The sequence below is a fragment of the Balaenoptera physalus genome (genome assembly GCF_965194825.1).
Source record: "Balaenoptera physalus genome assembly, chromosome: 3".
In the NCBI taxonomy this organism is placed as follows: Eukaryota; Metazoa; Chordata; class Mammalia; order Artiodactyla; family Balaenopteridae; genus Balaenoptera; species Balaenoptera physalus.
In genome coordinates this window covers 18,724,837-18,743,542 of record NC_138890.1, presented here as the reverse complement: position 1 = coordinate 18,743,542, position 18,706 = coordinate 18,724,837, and the positions used below count along the sequence as shown (strand labels likewise).

Sequence of the window (18,706 nt, the reverse complement as noted above, 5' to 3'; positions counted from 1 at the left end):
ACCAAGAGTTCCTCAGCAGTTCTCTGTGTACCTTGGGGTTCAGGGTGGGACCTGTGTTGCCTTTCTAGTTCCAGGAAAATAGACAAAGAGAGCAGAGGCAAGTCTTCACTCTCCTAATGAGCCAGCTGGGCAATAATAATAATAACAGCAACATTATGGAATGTTTCCGTTACGCCAGGCCCAAACAAACTAACCAACAAAACAGAATAAAGTTCTAGATGAGTCAAAGGAAAAAATGGAAATTAGAAAATATTGAGGGAATCCCCAGGCCATCCAGTGGTTAGGACTTGGCACTTTCACTGCTGGGGCCCAGGTTCAATCCCTGGTCAGGGAACTAAGATCCTGTAAGATGCGAGGCCACAAAAAAAAAAAAAAAAAAAACTGAGAACTGGACAATTATGGAAATACTACTGTTTATCAGAATTTGTGAGATGTAGCAAAAGCAGCACACAGAAGGAAATTTAAAGCCTTACATTTTATGTTTTATAATGTGAGGAAAAGAAGAAAGGGTGGAAATTAATGAGCCAGGTGTCCAATTCAGTAAGTTAGAACGCCAGAGAAACCAGGAAATTAGAAAGAAGGAAATATAGTTATCACAAAAAAATTACTATTCGCTGAAGGCTCAGATTATAGTTAGCAGTTTTTTAGCAATAAAGTATTTTTTAATTAAGATAGGTACCTTATTTTTTTAGACATAATGCTACTGAGTATTTAATATACTACAGTATAGTGTAGACGTAACTTCTATATGCACTGGGAAACCAAAAAATTTGTGACTTGCTTTAATGCGATATTTGCTTTATTGCTATGGTTCAGAACCAAACCTGCAGTATCTTCAGGGTATGCCTGTAACAAAGGGAAGAAGTTAATTCCTTAGAAAACAAAGGAATGATACAGAAAAGCAACAGATGTAAAAAACATCTGTCCAAAAACATGTAAAATATAAACAAACCTGTGGCAAAAGTGATCCAGGACAAAAGAGAGAAACCTCAAATAAGTGATGTTGGGAATGAAATATGAGAGCATCTATTTAAAAATCAAGGTTAGGGGCTTCCCTGGTGGCGCAGTGGTTAAGAATCCGCCTGCCAGTGCAGGGGACACGGGTTCAAGCCCTGGTCCAGAATGATCCCACATGCTGCGGAGCAGCTAAGCCTGTGCGCCACAACTACTGAGCCTGTGCTCTAGAGCACGTGAGCCACAACTACTGAGCCCGCGTGCCACAATACTGAAACCCGTGCGCCTAGAGCCTGTGCTCTGCAACAAGAGAAGCCACCGCAATGAGAAGCCCGCGCACCGCAACAAAAAGAGTAGCCCCCGCTCACCACAACTAGAGAAAGCCCACGTGCAGCAACGAAGACCCAATGCAGCCAAAACTAAGTAAAATAAATAAATTTTTTAAATAAAAATAAAAATAAATAAATAAAAGCAGGGTTAAGAAAAAAGAGAGTAAGGGGACTTCCCTGGTGGTCCAGTGGTTAAGACTTCACCTTCCAGTGCAGGGGGTGTGGGTTTGATCCCTGGTCCAGGAGCTAAGATCCCACATGCCTCGTGGCCACAAAACCAAAACATAAAACAGAAGCAATGTTGTAACAAATTCAATAAAGACTTTAAAAGTGGTCCACATCAAAAAGATCTTAAAAAAAAAGAGAGAAAGAGAATGCCATAAACAGCTTTAAGCCCGTAAATTGTAAGAAGTGAGACAAGAGGGACACTCTTAAAATAATATGTTTTAGTTTCCAGTTGCTATTGTAACAAGTTACCATAAACTTAGTGGCTTAAAACAACACAAGTTCCTTTTCTTACAGTTCCGGAGGTCAGAAGTCTGAAATGAATCTCACAGACTAAAATCGAGGAATTGGCAGGGCTGACTCGTGGAGGCTCTAAGGGGAGAATCTGTTTCCTTGCCTTTTCCAGCTTTCAGGAGCCTTGTATTCTGTGATTCTTGGCCCTTAACCTTTCTCTTGAATGCCAGCAGCATGGCCTCTTCAGTCAACCAGTCAGTCTCTCTCAACCCTTCTGGGGATTGGGATGTAAACATCTTTGGGGGGGGCTATTATTTGGTCTACCACATAATAGAACTTAAACTGAGGCTCACAAAGAAATAGGAAACTTGAATATGCCTAAAACTATTACAGAAATTGAATCAGTAATTTAAAATCTGCCCAGTGATTTTTACAGTCCAGTTGTATCAGCCAACAAACAAAATCCCAGTCCTGTGAGCCAGGCCGTTCATTCCCATTGGTGAGGACCATTACTCCTGAGTAGAGGCCAGCAGACAATGCAGAGGAAAATGCAAAGCAGAGTGTCAGCCCCTCTGCTCCCTGCTTGGGGGTCTCCCAGGTGCAGCTGAAGGAGTGGGGAGAGGGGGCTGCCAGCTGAGACCCAGGAAGGTGGCCTGAGGGACAGGGTGCCGTGACGGCGGACAGGGTGCCGTGACGGCCCACAGGCTGTCTGGGGCCCACCTTTCCACTGGTGGGACCCCTTCCCCAACCTCCCAGTAGGTGCATTTGAGGGCAGGAGAAGACAAGGGCAAGGGCCTTAATAACGAGAAGGGTGTTTTGCCAGAGCCTCTTTCCCAGACATAGAGCTAGTTCCTGCAGTAGTGTTCTGGGGAGGCACCAGAGGCAGCTTGAGAGAGAGAAGAGGTTGGAGTTGTTGCAGCTACAGTGGTACTGGCTATACTGAGATGGAGGTACACCTTACCTTTGGGTCCTCACCCCAACTCCTGGCTGTTCTCCCTGCTCATGGATACAGGAATTCGAGGCTGCCAGGAGGCTCAGCAGAAGCAGCAGTCTGGGCCGCAACACTTGCCTTGAATTACTTTAGCTTATCAAGTCATCATCCCCCTGGAAGATCTGCATGTACATTTTGAGCCAAATGCGCTAAGAACCTGTTTTACCCCAGGAGGTTTGGGGTTGGCTTTGTGGCCCAGGGTGATGTCTCTGGGCACGCTGAGCCCAGTGAAGATGCTGGCGGGATACAGCATAGATATGCCCTGAGCTGGGTGGGACCTGTGGCTGGTCTCTGGACCCTGAGCTGGGTAGGTCCTGAGCTGGGTGGGTCCTGCAGCTGGTCTGTGGGCCTTGAGCGGGGGCAAGAGGCAGGAGCCCCCTGGTGTGTGTGGGGGGCAGTATCAAGTACAGAACATCCCCCAAGACACTGTCACAAGAAATGCACGTCACAGAACAGTGCCACAGCAAGATCCCATTTGGGCAAAGAAAGAGGGGAAAGAGCAGATTGCATGTATTTGCTTAAAGGTGCATCAGTGACAGCCTGTCTGGGAGGAAACAAAGTGGCTACAACAGCAGAGGAGATGGAGACTCCCTTCTTACTGAACACACTTTTCTACTACTTGCATTTTTTTACCATGTTTATGTATTATATTTTTCAGATATTTACATTAAAATAACTAAAATGTAAATTTAAAAGTTCCCTTCTCTGATCCAGTAGAGATAATAGCTCAGAGAGTTAGGGGAACTTGCCCAGCATCTGTCTGGCCAGAGCAGACGACAGGCCTGCCTGCTTGTGGCCTTTGGGCCAGCGTCCAAGAGTCCTGGGTCCCACCACTTGAGTTCCCTGCGGGAACCAGTCCCCTTGTCCTCCTACAGGGCATCATCGCAGAAGAGAACAAGAACCTGCAGCCCCAGGGAGATGAGGACCCTGGGAAATTCAAGGAGGCCGAGCTGAAAATGCGGAAGCAGTTTGGGATGCCCGAGGGAGAGAAGCTGGTCAACTACTACTCCTGCAGCTACTGGAAGGGCCGCGTGCCGCGGCAGGGCTGGCTCTACCTGACCGTCAACCACCTGTGCTTCTACTCCTTCCTGCTGGGCAAGGAGGGTGAGTGCAGGCAGCGGGAGCGCCCCCTGTGTCCCCCCTAGACCCAGTCCCCCAGCTGGCCCCGTCATCCTCAGGGCATCCTCCTCTGCCCTCGCCCTCGACCTCGCCTCTAGAAAGTGTACCGCCTCCCCAGACTGTCGGAGTTCCTGAGGGCTATCCCTCCTCGGCCCCCGGATATTCTGTCCCCACACACCCACCAGAGGGTCTCCCCAGAACCTAGTGGCCCACGACCAGAACTCCAGACTTGAACCAGGCATCACCGGGCTCTTGGGGGCTCCTGTCATGTATACATCAACCAGCACAGTTCTTCACATAGTGACTTTCTGCACAGGGCCTCCCCTCTTTCAAGTAGAGTGCCAGGGCACCGATCGTCCCTGAGCGGCTCCAGGTTACATGGTGCCTTGGACGTGTGCCCCTGCAGCCACCTGCTGCAGGTCCCTCCCCACAGGAAGCCCTGGCCTCAGGACAAAAGGCAGACTCCCAGCCAGTGCACTCTGCTGCCATGTCGCCCCCAGAAAGAGCCCCCAGGGCTTTAGCTGCTCTCAGTGTGGCCTTTCCTGGGCCCAGCAAGGCCGGCTCCCAGCCATGCACACACACCTGTCACGACCTCTGCTGCCTTTCTCCCACCTTTGCATCTCCTCGTCAGGCAGGGGCCAGTGTCCTCTCTGTGCTGGTCACACCATGTCGTGACTTGTTCCCACATCAGTGCGCTCCCACTAGGTGGGGCTTCTCAAGTCCAGGGTCTCAGCTAGCTCACCTGTTTGTTCATTCATCTCATCCTTTAGCCGTTCGGTGGGCAAACCCAGGAGATTCTCGGGGCTGGGCACTGGGTTGGCCCAGGACGGCCCAGTCCCTCCTCGTGGAGCTGGTGTCCCAGCATAGCTAGGCTCAGGCACGGGGGCTGGGGGGGTAATAAATGCTGCCCACTCCCCCAGGTGGGTTCTAGGCCCAGGCAGGAGTCAGGAGCCTGCCTGCCCAGCCCTCCAGCTGGTTTGACCTGATGGTGTGTCTGTCCCCTCTGGTGTCCAGTGAGCCTGGTGGTGCAGTGGGTGGACGTCACACGGCTGGAGAAGAACGCCACGCTGCTCTTCCCTGAGAGCATCCGTGTGGACACCCGGGACCAGGAGCTCTTCTTCTCCATGTTCCTCAACATCAGCGAGACCTTCAAGCTCATGGAGCAGCTGGCCAACCTGGCCATGCGGCAGCTACTGGACAGCGAGGGCTTCCTGGAAGACAAAGCACTGCCCAGGCCCCCCCGGCCACACAGGAACATCTCGGCTCTGAAGCGGTGCGTTGCGCCTCCCCCACCCCCAGCAGGGACCTGCCCTCCTCACCCTTCACAGGCTCCCTGCGTGGAAAGGGGGCCAGGTAAAGGGGTGGTTTTCGATAGTGGGGAGGGCACCAGGAGATTCACGGAGGCGTCATCCTGAAAAACCTACCGCTGACACTGACGTGGAGGGAGTTCTTCATGCGTTACTTCTCGAAGCCCTGGGGTGGGGAGGCTCTCGCAGGCTCCTTGGTCTCAGACAGGAAGCTGAGGCACAGGGAGGTAGAGCAGCTTGCCCCAGGCCCCAGTGCCTTAGCCCTAAGTGAGCAGTGGAGCCCAGGACAGGCACCCCACCACGTCAACCAGGGCATCCCCAGAGGCCTCTTTGGGAAAGCTTCAGAATCCCAGCTCAGGGTACACCACCTCCATCCCGCCATGATTGACAGCTCTTCTCAGGACCCCTGGGCCCTGACCCCAGGCCCCAGGAGACAGCCCTGCGCAGGTCTGAGGTCTCTGCCACCCTGTCTGTGGGAATTGGTAGACAGAGGAATGATTCACTGGGGCTGGCCCCTCCGGAGCACTCCGTTCTCACTCTTCCATTGCAGCTTCAGGGGAAACCTGTAAGCCAGCCAGGAGCTCAGAGATTCCCTGAGCCCCTGGGTCCCACAGCCAGATTCACACCTGTGTGCGCAGAGACTGTGGCCTAGGCCCAGACTCTTGGGTGCATCTTCAGGACCAGAACGCTGTCCAAGGATGTTACTTTCCTGATGCGAGTGACACGGTGGCTTTCAGAACCTTCCAGAAAGAAAATGAGCAGGGCCGGACTTGATAGTCTCTGGCATTGTCCATCGAGGTGTGCCTGCCAGGCCGAGCTCAGGCTGCTAGCGGCCCCCATGGGGCTGGGAAGAGAGAGATGTTTACGAGGACAGGGCCACCGCAGGGGCGAGGAACTGGCTACTGGGCCCCTGCCTCACACAGCCATCGGACTGGCGAGTGTGCATTTCCGTTGAGCAACAGCACCCTGTGTTTTTTTCTTTTGGCTGCACCACGCGGCATGTGGAATCTTAGTTCCCCTACCAGGGATCGAACCCATGCCCTCTGCAGTGGAAGCACGGAGTCTTAACCACTGGACCGCTGGGGAAATCCCAGCACCCTGTGTTTTAGTCTTGACTCCACACCTGCCTGTCGGGAGGCCATGTCTGAGTTTCTAGGTGGGGCTGGTCTTCTAGTGAGAAGCGGCGGGGCGGGTGCAGGCACCCTCTGGGCACTACCCACCCTCAGTACCGAGCGTGCTGTTTATTGACCACTCCTCTGCTGGTCATACGGATGTCCACATTTTACTACTTGACCATTCACTGTGCATGTGTTATTGAACTCTGAGATCCCTGGGCACAACTTGCTCACAGGAGGACCCCCACGAGCCTGAATCCAATGTGGAAACCGAGGGCATGAGGCCGCCTTGTGAGTGTGCTAGCCCCAACTCTTGTCCGCTTTTCTATCTCCCCCACCTCGGTTTCACCAGAGACCTGGACGCTCGAGCCAAGAACGAGTGCTACCGTGCCACGTTCCGGCTGCCCGGGGATGAGCGCCTGGACGGCCACACAGGCTGCACCCTGTGGACCCCATTCAACAAGCTGCACATCCCTGGCCAGATGTTTATCTCCAGCAACTACATCTGCTTTGCCAGCAAGGAAGAGGATGCTTGCCACCTCATCATACCCCTGCGGGAGGTGAGCCCTAGGTCCTCTCCAGCGCTGCCCTCTCTTACCAGGGCATGTGGCCAGGTCCCCAGCCCAGGAAGCCCCTCAGGATTTAGTGATGTGAGTGCAGAGGGCACAATGGTGGTTCATGTGCTCCCCGAGCACCTGTCGTGTACCAGGCCCTGGCGGGAGTGGGGTGCACTGGATGCCCCCTCAGGGATCAACCTCACCTGGTGGGGAGATGCGGTGGGCTTTGGCCTGCCAGCAGAGCTCACAGTGGGACATCAGGAAACCTCAACAAGGAGCCACACCTCCCTGGTCAGAGCCCAGTGGCCTCCTGCAGGTGAGTGTCCCCTAGTCCTGCCTCCTTGGGCCTTGCAGTTAGACTTTGGCAAAGCCCTGCTTTGGCTGGGCGTGGAGGACTCTGATCCCACCCCAGCCCCATGTTACTCTCAGAGGCCACCTCACTGTTCCTCTCCTGACACCTGCCTTGGCTGTGGCTCGGGCTCTAGGAGAGTCATCAGAAATCAGCTCTTACCTTTCAGGAGTGGGGTCAGCTATCACCTGTCAAGGGTGGGGTCAGCTCTCACCTGTCAGAGTTATTTTTTCTCCAGTTTCTTGGGCTTCCACAGTGACTCTGGTAGAAACAAGGCCATTTGTCCTGTGCTGTTGTGAAGGTGTAGACAGTGAGGGAGAGCCCCCCACCCCTCCAAGCCCTCCTTTTCCTCATGGCCCAACAGGGCATACTGGCTGTTTAATTGAGGTTTAAGTGAGGTTCTTAAGCTATAAGCTAAAACACAGTATTTTGATTCTATTTAAAATGTGAAGCAGTGGGACCTCCCTGGCCTTTGTACAAAGCCCTGAAGTTGCACGTATAGTTGCGAATAGGTGTGAGGTAGTGTGCTGCCTCAGTTTCCCCAAGGGAAGTCAGAGACAAAGGACTTAAAGGAGCCACAGCTCCAGGCTGAGGGGCTCAGAGGTGGCCCCTGACCCCACGCTCTCTTTTGGCACTAGGTCTGTGGATTTGTCGTGGGTGCTGTACTGACCTGACCCTGAGACCTGGGGGCTGGCTACAGGGTCATCTTAGGCCCAGCTCCATTTCTCCTGATGGGTCCTGACATTCCTGATGGCAGAGAGCTCTGGCTGAGCCAGGAAGCTCTTGGGATGGGGCTCTGCAGCTGGTCCTGATGGAGGCCCCTGCCCAACACTGACCTCAGTATCCTAACCAGGGGGCTTCACAGGGGCTCCTCACTCATGCCAGCCACACTCATGTGTCCACTGGGCTCTTGAATTTGTGCTCCCAAATCTCATCCTCGCCTCTGGAAGTGACACCCCTTCCATCCATTTGCTGAGGTGGAACGCGGGAGCCATCCTTGATTCTGACCTGGCCTCATTCCCACGTCCTGACCGTGGCATGTCCTGTCAGCTTGCTCTCCGGAGCATGTCCCTTCCTCTCTACAGCCACCATCTAAGACAAGCTGTCTGCTTGGGTCACCTCAGCAGTATCTTGTCTGCACCTAAGGCTTGAGGACCTATCCTTTAGATCCCATCCTTCCACAGCAGCCAACATAATTTAAACATCTGCTCACCCTGGGTAGAATCCTCCGGTATCTTCTGTGATTAGAAGAATCTCCAGTTGCCTGCTGTGACCTGTAAGACCTTCAGTCCACCCACCCCTAGTCAGACCTTGGCCCACACACAGACATGCAGGCACACACACTTACACACCGAAATACACGCACACACACACACACACACACTCTCTCTCTCTCTCTCTCTCTCTCTCTCTCTCTCTCTCTCTCTCTCCCCCCACCCCTTCTCACTCTGCCCCAGCTTCTCCGGTCTTTCTTTGTCCATCACGCCAGTCTGGCCCCCTCCTCGGGGTGGTTGCTGGCCTCTCCCCTAGCTCTTCGTCTGGCTGCACCAGGTCTCAGCTCAGTTACTACCTCCCTAGAGGTGCCTTCAACAGGAAGCAGCCCAGCGGCCTCCCAGCTTGCCCTGTGGCCCCCACCAGCCCTGGTGACCGTGTTCATTAGCCTGCATGTCCATTGTTTGTACCCACCCCAGGCTGCGGGCCCTGCAGAGGTGCCCCCTAAAAGCCCATCCTGTGCCCTGCACACTTGTACTGCTCTGTTCACACACCTCGCAGTCAGAACTGGGCCCAGGACGCACATCAGGAAGTGCTGAGGGAATGAGTGCTCAGGAGGGCTTGCAGGCAGGGCTGCTCACTGTGCTGTAGGGCAGGGACATGACTGTCCATCTTGGGGAAGCTGATCAGGGCCAGCAGCTGGGCTCAGGCTTTACCTTGTGTGTCACTATCCTGATGACTATCCTACAAGGCTGATATGCTCACACCCATCAACAGCTGAAAAAACGAGGTTCAGACATGCCCGTAACTCACACAGCAGCAAGCGGCAGAGTCAGAATATGAATCGGCCAGGCCTGGAGAGCCCCTCGTCCACTCCCTGCCCCATGCCTGAGAGAAGACGACCTAAGCCCACTATGCTCTCAGCTTCACAAAACCATCTGGCTTTACATCCCAAGATACTGACCTCCAAATGGTGTTTTTGTCTTCTCAGGTGACCATTGTCGAAAAAGCTGATAGCTCCAGTGTCCTGCCCAGCCCTCTGTCCATTAGCACCAAGAGCAAAATGACCTTCCTGTTTGCCAACCTGAAAGACCGCGATTTCTTGGTTCAGAGGATCTCTGACTTCCTCCAGAAAATGCCATCCAAGCCACCAGGCAACAGCAGAGCGGGGAGGAAAGCCAGCATTGTGGACTCAGCCCCAGAGGTGAGAGGGCCCTTCAGAGCAGTGGGGTGGGAGTCAGGGCCGGGAGAAGAGCCCAGGCAGCCCTGTGGTGCCTGCCTTGGGCCTTGGGTGGGGAGGGTCCTCGCTTGGTGCAGGGTGGAAAACCTAACCCAGCCCCAGTCTCAGGTGTCCTGGCCACACACGCGATGCCTAGGGTCACAGCCCTCTCTGTACCCTGAGACGTGCCCCAGTCCTCCTGAACGTCACCCCTGCCTGCCTCAAGTCCCATTCCACATAAGAAGCCTTCTCTGCCTGGACCAGCCACCCTCATCTCTGTCCCTTATGAACTTCTGCTGCACTGAGAGCCACTCTGTTTAGGCCTGTCCAGCTTGTGTTTATTTACCTGTTGGGAGATTGATTTCTCCCATCAGTCTTTCTTACAGGGTTACCTTTTACTGCAATCTTTTTACTATACCAACAATATTAACAATAATTCTTTAACATCAAAAACTTGTATTTACATTTCCCCAGATGCACATGTTCTTTTTACAGTTTAATCATTTGAATTAAGGTAAACATAGGTCATATACATGTTACAGTGGGTTGGTATAATCCCTTTTTATCTATAGGTTTCTACTCCTCCCTCTCTCTCTCCCTGTCTCTCTCTCTCTCTTTTCTTTTCTTTTCTTGCAGTATTTTGTTGAAGGAATTGGGTCATTTGTGCTATAGAGTTTCTCGCAGTCTGGTGTTTGCTGATTGCATCTCATGGAAACACTTAACGGATTCTTTTGTGCCCTGTTTCTTGTAAATTGGTGGTTGAGTAATGAGATCCAGCTCAGATTTGGATTCAACTGTTTGTGTTGGGGAGTGGGGAGCAGGTCCACTTGTAGGCAGGATTGAGGTGCTGTGTACTTCCACCAACAGGTATGCAGTACCTGGTTATGTGCTGTTACCAGTCATTGATAAGCATTGCCTAGATAATTCATTAGGTAACTCATTAGGATTGCAGATGGGGGCACTCTAATTCTATCATTCCTTCTGTTCATTAGCTGGAATATTTCCATATAGAGAAATTTACCCTCAACAACTATTTGGTTACCGTGAGGCACAGTTCATATAGAAAAGGCAGAATAAATCTTTTATTTTTTTTTATTCACCAGTTGTTAAAATGATGAATTGGTTTTCAAATATCCTCAAAATATGACCAATTCAGTTTTTTATGTTTACTTTTTAGTGTAATTATGAACTTACAGATTTAAGCAACTTGATGTGTTCCAGTCCATGACAGTTATTATCCTCATTCCATCTGTGACCAGAGGAAGCTTATTCAGGTGACATCTGAGTCCTTTTGACATTACCCTGGCCATGTTTGATCACTTCCTTGCTTCTTGGTATCTTGGACAAGATGTGTGTGCTATTATCAATCTGGATTTGTGAAAACACTTCATGATTAGAAGAGTCCATATAAAAATCCACATATCTGGCTGCTCTGGAAAAATCAGGGGCCCTGACATTACAGGGCCCACGTTCCCACTGAGTGGCATTGGAGCTGAGTGGTGGCACGTACGCTTCAGCTCCCCAGAACCCCACCTGGTCTGGCCCATGAAAGCCTTTAAATTTTTCACCCCTGTAATCGATGCTCAGTCAACTATTAAATAGATAAGGAATGGAAGGGAAGGGAGTGGGCAGAATCAGTGTGCAGTGGAGACATCAAGAAAGGTTTCTTAGAGGAGGTTGGGCTTGATCTGGGATTTCAAGAAACAGTGAGGTTGAATTGGGTGAAAAGGGATGTGAGCAGGAATGTTGAGCTGCCTTCTCAAGGCCCAGTGCCACAAATGGCAGGGCCTGACCAGCCAGTGTAAGCTTGGCCCAGTGGCCCCTTCCAAGCACCTGCCCTTCGTTCACCCAACACATTTTGTCGCATTCCCGGTAGGTGCCAGGTACTCTTCCAGGCACTAGGAATAGAGCAGATTAGACGAAATTCATGCCCTCTTAGAGCTTATATCCTAGTGAGAGAGACCGTCCGTAAGCAAATAAACATACAATATGTCAGGTGGCAATAAGGGCCAAGGATAAAAATAAAACAGGGTTGAAGGATCAGGATTGCTAGGGGAAGCGGGGAGCTCTGATCAAGTGGTACTTGAAAGAAGTAAGGGAACAGCCCTAAGGTATCTGGGGAAAGGGTATTCGAGGCAGAGGGAATGGCAGGTGCTAAAGCCTGGAGGCAGGATTGAGCTTGGCACAGGCTGCTGAGATGAGTGGAGAGAGGACGCAGGTAGTGAGATTAGAGAGGGAGTGGGAAGCCAGGTCATGTAGCGCCCGTAGGCCCTTGGGAGTACTTAGCTTTGACTCTGAGTGAGATGGGAGCCAGTGGAGGGTTTGACTAGAGGAGGGACACGATCTGTTTATGTTTTAATAGAATTGCTATGGCTGTCATATTGAGAATGGAATAGAGGTGCAGCTGTCCAGTACAGTAGCCACACATGACTATTGAGCACTTGAAAGGCAACCACACTGAAATGTGCTATAAGCATAAACTACACACCAGAGGTGGAAGGTTCAGTGTGAAAAAGAGAATGTAAAATATCTTGATTTTTTTATATTGATTCCATGTTGAAATGATAATATTTTTGACTATATTAAATAAAATATATTATTAAAGTTAACCTCACAATTTCTTTTATGTTTTTTAATGTGGCTACTAGAAAATTTTAAATTACCTGTGTGGCTCTCATTATATTTCTCTAGAACAGAGCTGGACTAGAGAGTGACGAGAATAGAAGCAGAGATGAGTTGGAAGGCTGTGACAGTTATCAGGACACAAGATGATAGAGCCTTGGTCGAGGGTGGTAGCAGTGGAGTTGGTGAGAAGTGGTCAAATTCAGGATACATATATATATTTGTGTGTTTGTGTGTGTGTGTGTGTGTGGTAAAATACATATAAATTTACAATCTTAACCATTTGTAAGTATACAGTTCAGTAGTATCAAGTATATCCACACTGTTATGCAGCCATTACCACCATCCATCTCCAAAGCTTTTTTCATCTTGGAAACCGAAACTCTGTACTCATTAAGTACTAACTCCTCATTTCCCACCCTCAAGCCCCCACCCCCAGGCCCCAGCAATCACCATTCTACTTTCTGTCTCTATGAATTTGACTACTCCAGGTACCTCATATAAGGGGAGTCATACAGTATTTGTCCTTTTGTGATAGGCTTATTTCACTTAGCATAATGTCCTCAAGGTTCATCTTCATTATGGAATGTGTCAGAACTTCCTTCCTTTTTAAGGCTGAATACATACGTGTGTGTGTGTGTGTGTGTGTGTGTGTATGCCACATTTTGTTTATCCATTCATCTTTTGACAGACGTTTCGGTTACTGTCACCTTTTGGCTGTTGTGAATAATGCTGCTATGAACATGGGTGTTCAAATATCTCTTCAGACCCTACTTTCAGTTATTTGGGGTATGTACCCAGAAGTGGAATTGCTGTGTCATATGGTAAATCAGTGTTTAATATTTTGAGGAATTGCCATAACATCTTCCACAGTGGCTAGACCATTGTACACTCCTACCAGCAATGCATAAGGGTTCCAGTTTTTCCCCATCCATTCCAACACTTGTTATTTTCTGTTATTTTTTACAATAACCATTCTAATGGATATGAAGTGGTATCTCATTGTGGTTTTGATTTGCATTTCCCCAGTGATTAGTGACATTGGGCATCTTTTCACATCTTATTGGCCATTTGTATATCTTCTTTGGAGAAATGTCTATTCAAGTCCTTTGCCTATTTCTTTTAATTGGGTTGTTTGTTTTTGTTGTCACGTTGTAGAACTTCTGGATATTAACCTCTTATCAGATACATGATTTGTAAATATTTTCTCCCATTCCATGGATTGCCTTCTCATTCTGATTGAGAATGATTGTGTCCTTTGATGCACATAAGTTTTAAATTTGTATGTAGTCCAATTTATTTTTCTTTTATTGTGCTTTTGATGTCATATCAAAGAAATAGTTGCCATACGCTTTTCTTCTATGTTTCATTCTAAGAATTTTGTAGTTTTAGCTCTTACGTTTAGGTCTTTGATCCATTTTGAGTTAATTTTGTAAATGGTATGAGATAGGTGTCCAACCTTATCATTTTACATGTGGATATCCAGTTTTCCAATACCACGTGTTGTAAAAAAAACTATCTGTTCCCCATTGAATGGTCTTGGCACCCTTGTCAAAAATCAGTTGAACATATGTATTGCAAGATTCATTTCTGGGCTCTCAATTCTATTCCATTGGTCTGTATCCTTACGCCAGTACTATACTGGTTTAACTACTGTAGCTTTATAGTACATTTTTAAATCAGGAAATTTGAGACCTCCAACTTTGTTCTTTTTCCAAGCTTGTTTTGGCTATTTGGGGTCCCTTGAAATTCCATATGAATTTTAGGATAGATTTTTTTTATTTCTGCAAAAATGTCATTGGGATTTTAATAGCGATTACCCTGAATCTGTAGATCACTTTGGGTAATATTAACATCTTAACAATATGAAGTTTTCCAATCCATGAACACAAAATGTCTTTCCATTTGTTTGCATCTTTAATTCCTTTCATCAGCGTTTTCTAGTTTCCAGCATACAGCATCCGGTCTTTCACCTACTTGGCTAAGTTTATCCCTAAGTATTTTATTCTTTTCGATGCTATTGTAAATAAAATCACTTTCGTAATTTCCTTTTCGGATTGTTCAGTGTTAGCGTACAGGATATAATTCAAAGGGAGATCTGAGAGAACTGACCAATTAGATGGAGGGTATGGGAGAAAGAGAAGGGTTTACAAAAGGATGACCCTATAGTCTTTGGCCTGAGCAGCTTAGAAAATAGAATCACCATTTAATGACATGAGGAAAAGCAGTTTTGGAAGGAGCAGTCAAGAGTTCAGTTTGGATTTGAGGTCAGGTATCATAAGAACTAAGAATTGACTACTGGAGATGGCAAGTAGAGGTCACGGTGGCCTTTTCAAGAGTTGTTCAGTGGAAGAACAGGAAGAAAAGCCTGGTGGAATGGCCTTCAACTGGGATAAGCTGTTGGTTATTGGGGTAGCTTTTTAAACCTTACCAAATTTTCCATTAAAATGCACAAAGCAACTTTAAGAGTAAAAATAAAAGCCCACAGACAACAGCTTTAACAAAGCCAGGTGAAAAGGGTATCTTACAAACCCCAGACTACAAGTAGGTGAGGCCAGATCACCAACTGCAGCATAATTCTACAGATAGAGAATCAGCAGCTGTGCTGTGGTAGTGGAGGGAAGAGAAGAAGGGTTCTGACAGTCCCAAGAGACAAGGAATCCAGAAATCACCAAAAATACTCCCCCACACACACTCCTCAGAAGAGACTACCCACTGAACAGAAACCTCAGCAAGTGACTAAGAGAAACCACCGGTGAAACTGCAGGCATATTTCTCAGGCTCCAGCTCACAGATGAGTTAACCAACAACACAAAACATGGGAATCCACTAATGAGCTGAGGGAAGATCAGAGAACGCTAGGACAAATCTGAAACATCCAATGAAAACTCCCTTCCAAAAGGAAAGAGCCCTCCCTGAGGAAAAAAGCTGGAACTGAGCAGGGCAGGAATACTGAGGTGTAAAGAGAGAGAAGCTTCTGACACTAGAGGAGACAGATCAGGAAGTCCTGGAGGGGGGCTCCATAGAGAGACTGCAGCAGAAGAGAGACCCCCAACTGTGCAGTGCAAACAGCTACCCCATACATACAACATCCTCCTGTAAGTACAGAAAAAGTCATGTTATTCAAATGTGAGCAGCAGAAGAAGATTATGAGCACACCCTATACAAAGAAGAAAACGATCCAAAAAACCTTCCACAGACAAAGCACACCAGAACAGCATCCCTCCAAAGCGGATGAAACCTGTACCCTGATATTTCAAAATGACCTAAAAAAGAATTAGAAAAGGGTTAGAAACGACTAAAGAATGGTATAAATAAAAAATTTTTAGAAAGCTCGGAAACTAAGTGACTAGTCAACAGAAAAATGTGAAAAGAGAGTTGACAGGAGTCAGGAAAGAATTAGAAAAGAATACAGAAATATTTCAGAAATAAATATACAACCAAGAGCACAAGAATGAATAGACCCCACAGAAAGTCCATTAAGGGAAATAAGGACAAGACTCGAGGGGAAAGACTGTAAGAGGAGAGTCCAATAAAGAGAGAGAGAAAAAGTAGTCAAGAGAAGTGATAAAGAAGTCAGGCAAAGAAAATCCAACTTATGTATAACGTAGCTCCCTAAAAAAGAAAAACAAAGCTGTGGAATAACAACTGATAGAAACCACGATTCAAGAAAAGTTTTCTGAACATAAAAGACTTAAACCTGCCTGGTGGAAGAGCATGTGTACAACTGGAAAATAAATACAGAATAGTATGCAGTATATACACACTGAGATATAATCTAGTAAAACTATCAGATTTTAAAGATTAAAAAAATCATTTGGGGCAACCAGTCAAGAAAGACCAAGTCATTTATGAAGGAATGAAAATCAGAGAGGTGTCAGACATTTTGATAGCAAAATTTTATACAAATAGAGTAACATTTTGTAAGATATACAGTAAAAAAGCTGTGACCCCAGGATTTTCTATCTGGCAAACTGACATTCAGGTATCAAGACCACAGGCCGTCAGGAACATTCAGAAATTCACAGAAGCTATCAGCGTTTGAGGAATCTAATAGTGAACAACCTGAGACAACCAAGAAATGATGCAAGAGGCTTTGGCAGAAGGTCTGGTGGGAGCATTGAATGTATCTAGCTGTAGAAATAGGACTAGATAACAAGGATAAAGGTGACAAGTCATGTGTAATTTTATATGCTCTGAATACATAGAGTACAATGAAAACATGAGAAAAGAAGGTATGGAAAGTAGAATAAGCTCACTGACTGCCTTATTAAGTAAGAGCAAGGTATATCACTTTAAATTATATGTCGGCAGGGAAAGGAGTGGAGGGGGAAGATCAGGGCTACTCGCTAATTTTAGTATTGCCCCTAGGAGGGAGTCCAGTGTATAAAAAGAGGGGACCCAGGGTACTATATAAAGACATTAGTATAAAGGTAACTGTTAGAACATAAACATACATTTTCTGACACTTTCTCAAGAAAACACTGGAAAGAGAGGGAAAGGATACAGTGAGTTTAGGCATCTCTTTCCAGAAACTTTGTAGAAAGGCCAGCTGAGAATCACAGGGGTCCCGTCAGGGTGTGACCTTGTAATCGGAGTGTGATGTATATACTCTAAAGTGCATGGATCCTAAGTGCACAGCTTGATGCACTTTCACAAAAGTGGACATAACATGTGAGCACCACCCAGTTGAAGAACGGGAAGGGCTTGTAGGGACAACAGCATGATTCTATGCTGATGGTAATTAATCCAGTGGAGAGGGGGCAGTTGCCAGAAGAAGGTCCTAGAGGCGAGAGCGGTAGGATCGTGGGCTCGAGTCGGGGGAGAATTGGGCCTGGCATGCGTGGCCACAGATGTGGGAAGGTGGGCCGGTGGGGGTGACCGTGGATAGCTGTCAGATTGCTCCTGCTTCTGCTTGCTCAGTTCAGTAGTTGGCAGTAGGAAGTGAGGAAGATGGGTGGTTTGGGAGGTTTGCTCTGGAAAAATGTGTGAGACAGTTACCAAGAGGAAGGAGAGAGAGACTGGATTCCCAGGCAGCTTGGGTCTGTGAGCTCACCATCACCCCAGGAACCACAAAGGATGGTTATTGCTGAGGTCACATCCTTGAGTCAGTCTCCTTTCCGGCACTGAGATTTTTGATTCTCTGCAGTGCTCTGTGGCCTGCAAGTCCATCTGTGTCCTTGTCCCTGCAGGGAACCTCGAGCCAGAAGCAGGCTCTCTGCATCAGCATGCTTGGGGTCTGGACTGGGGTCATGTCCCTGGATTCGGGCAGTTTGTCATGAAAATGTATTTTAGTTGATCTAAAATCCATTTTGAAAACACCAGCCAGGGGCAGAGGGGCAGGCTGTGGATATGAACCTAGCAGAGTTCTCTTTTTTTTTTTCCTTTTTATTAAAAACAGTTCTACTGAGGTAAATTTGGTATACAATATGCTGTACATATTGAAATAGCACAGTTTGATGAGTTTAGCATGTGTTCCCTGTGAAGCCATCGCAGCTGTGGTGCGGGTTCTGATGTAAGGAACACAGAGAGGGTGAAAGTCTGGGGGGAGGTGTCCAGCACCCCTGCTTGACCACAGCCAGTGGGATCAGAGCTGACAGGCACAAGGGCAGAAACTCAGCTCAGACTGGAGCACGCAGAAGGGGAGCTCACTGGCCCACGAAGCCAAGAAGTCCACACAGTTGGCCGCCTGTCATCAGAGCTGGGCTCTCTCCACTGGATGAGCGTCACCCCCGGGGCATGTGTGGCACCAGCATGGTGGTGCAGCCCCTGCACCCTCCTTGGCTCACCCCGACATTCCCTGCAGAGTGGCCGACACAGTACCCGCAAGCCCCCGCAGGCGTGGGAAATGCTAATTAGCTTGTGGCCACCACCGCAGACCTCAGTGGATTCCACAAAGTGTGGGTCCAAGAGTGGAGAGAGATGTGTTGTGCCCCCCCCAAAATTGGAAGCCACTGCTGGCAGAAGGAGAAGTGGATTCAAGGGAGCCAGTGACCAGTGTCCACCCAAGAGCGGTGTTGTTCCTACTGGTGGGCACTTGGGGAGGGAGCTGAGAGGAGGACAGACAGAGTGGGCACTGACTCTGTTCCACCTGACCCCCGGGCTAGGGAACAAGCTCCCTGCCCAGGCCATTGCCCATGGCAGTGAACTCACCTTGAATTCAGGTGCCTGCAGGTAGAACACAATCCACAAGCAGGGGCAGTTGCCTGGTGTCACCCACACTGTACCTGAAGGGTACTAAGAACTTCCTCACTAGCCCTGGCTGGGTGAGGGCCGGGGGTAGGGGTTCCAGAAAGCCAGGGGAAGAACCCTGAATGTTAGGGCTTCCTTTTAGACCTTTGTCCTTGATGCCCCCCTTTTCTTCTCCCAGCCCCGTATTGCCCCCCAGTATGTTCCCAGAACCACCCAGGATCCATTTCACTTGCTGTTTGGCCATCCGTGCAACGGGAAAGCAGATTCCCAGGTTCCTACAC

The 18,706-nt window shown here is 48.6% G+C and overlaps 1 protein-coding gene across 9 annotated transcripts in view; it reads left to right on the top strand.

Annotated features, from left to right (window-relative positions):
* TBC1D9B (TBC1 domain family member 9B) overlaps positions 1–18,706 on the top strand; it is a 44,250-nt gene that overhangs the window by 8,656 nt on the left and 16,888 nt on the right. For all 9 annotated transcript variants that reach the window (XM_082453437.1, XM_082453436.1, XM_082453435.1 and 6 more), the window contains exons 4-7: positions 3,609–3,837; positions 4,867–5,125; positions 6,627–6,834; positions 9,384–9,596. In XM_082453437.1, the coding sequence (XP_082309563.1) occupies positions 3,609–3,837; positions 4,867–5,125; positions 6,627–6,834; positions 9,384–9,596 (909 nt within the window). The remainder of the gene's footprint in view (positions 1–3,608; positions 3,838–4,866; positions 5,126–6,626; positions 6,835–9,383; positions 9,597–18,706) is intronic.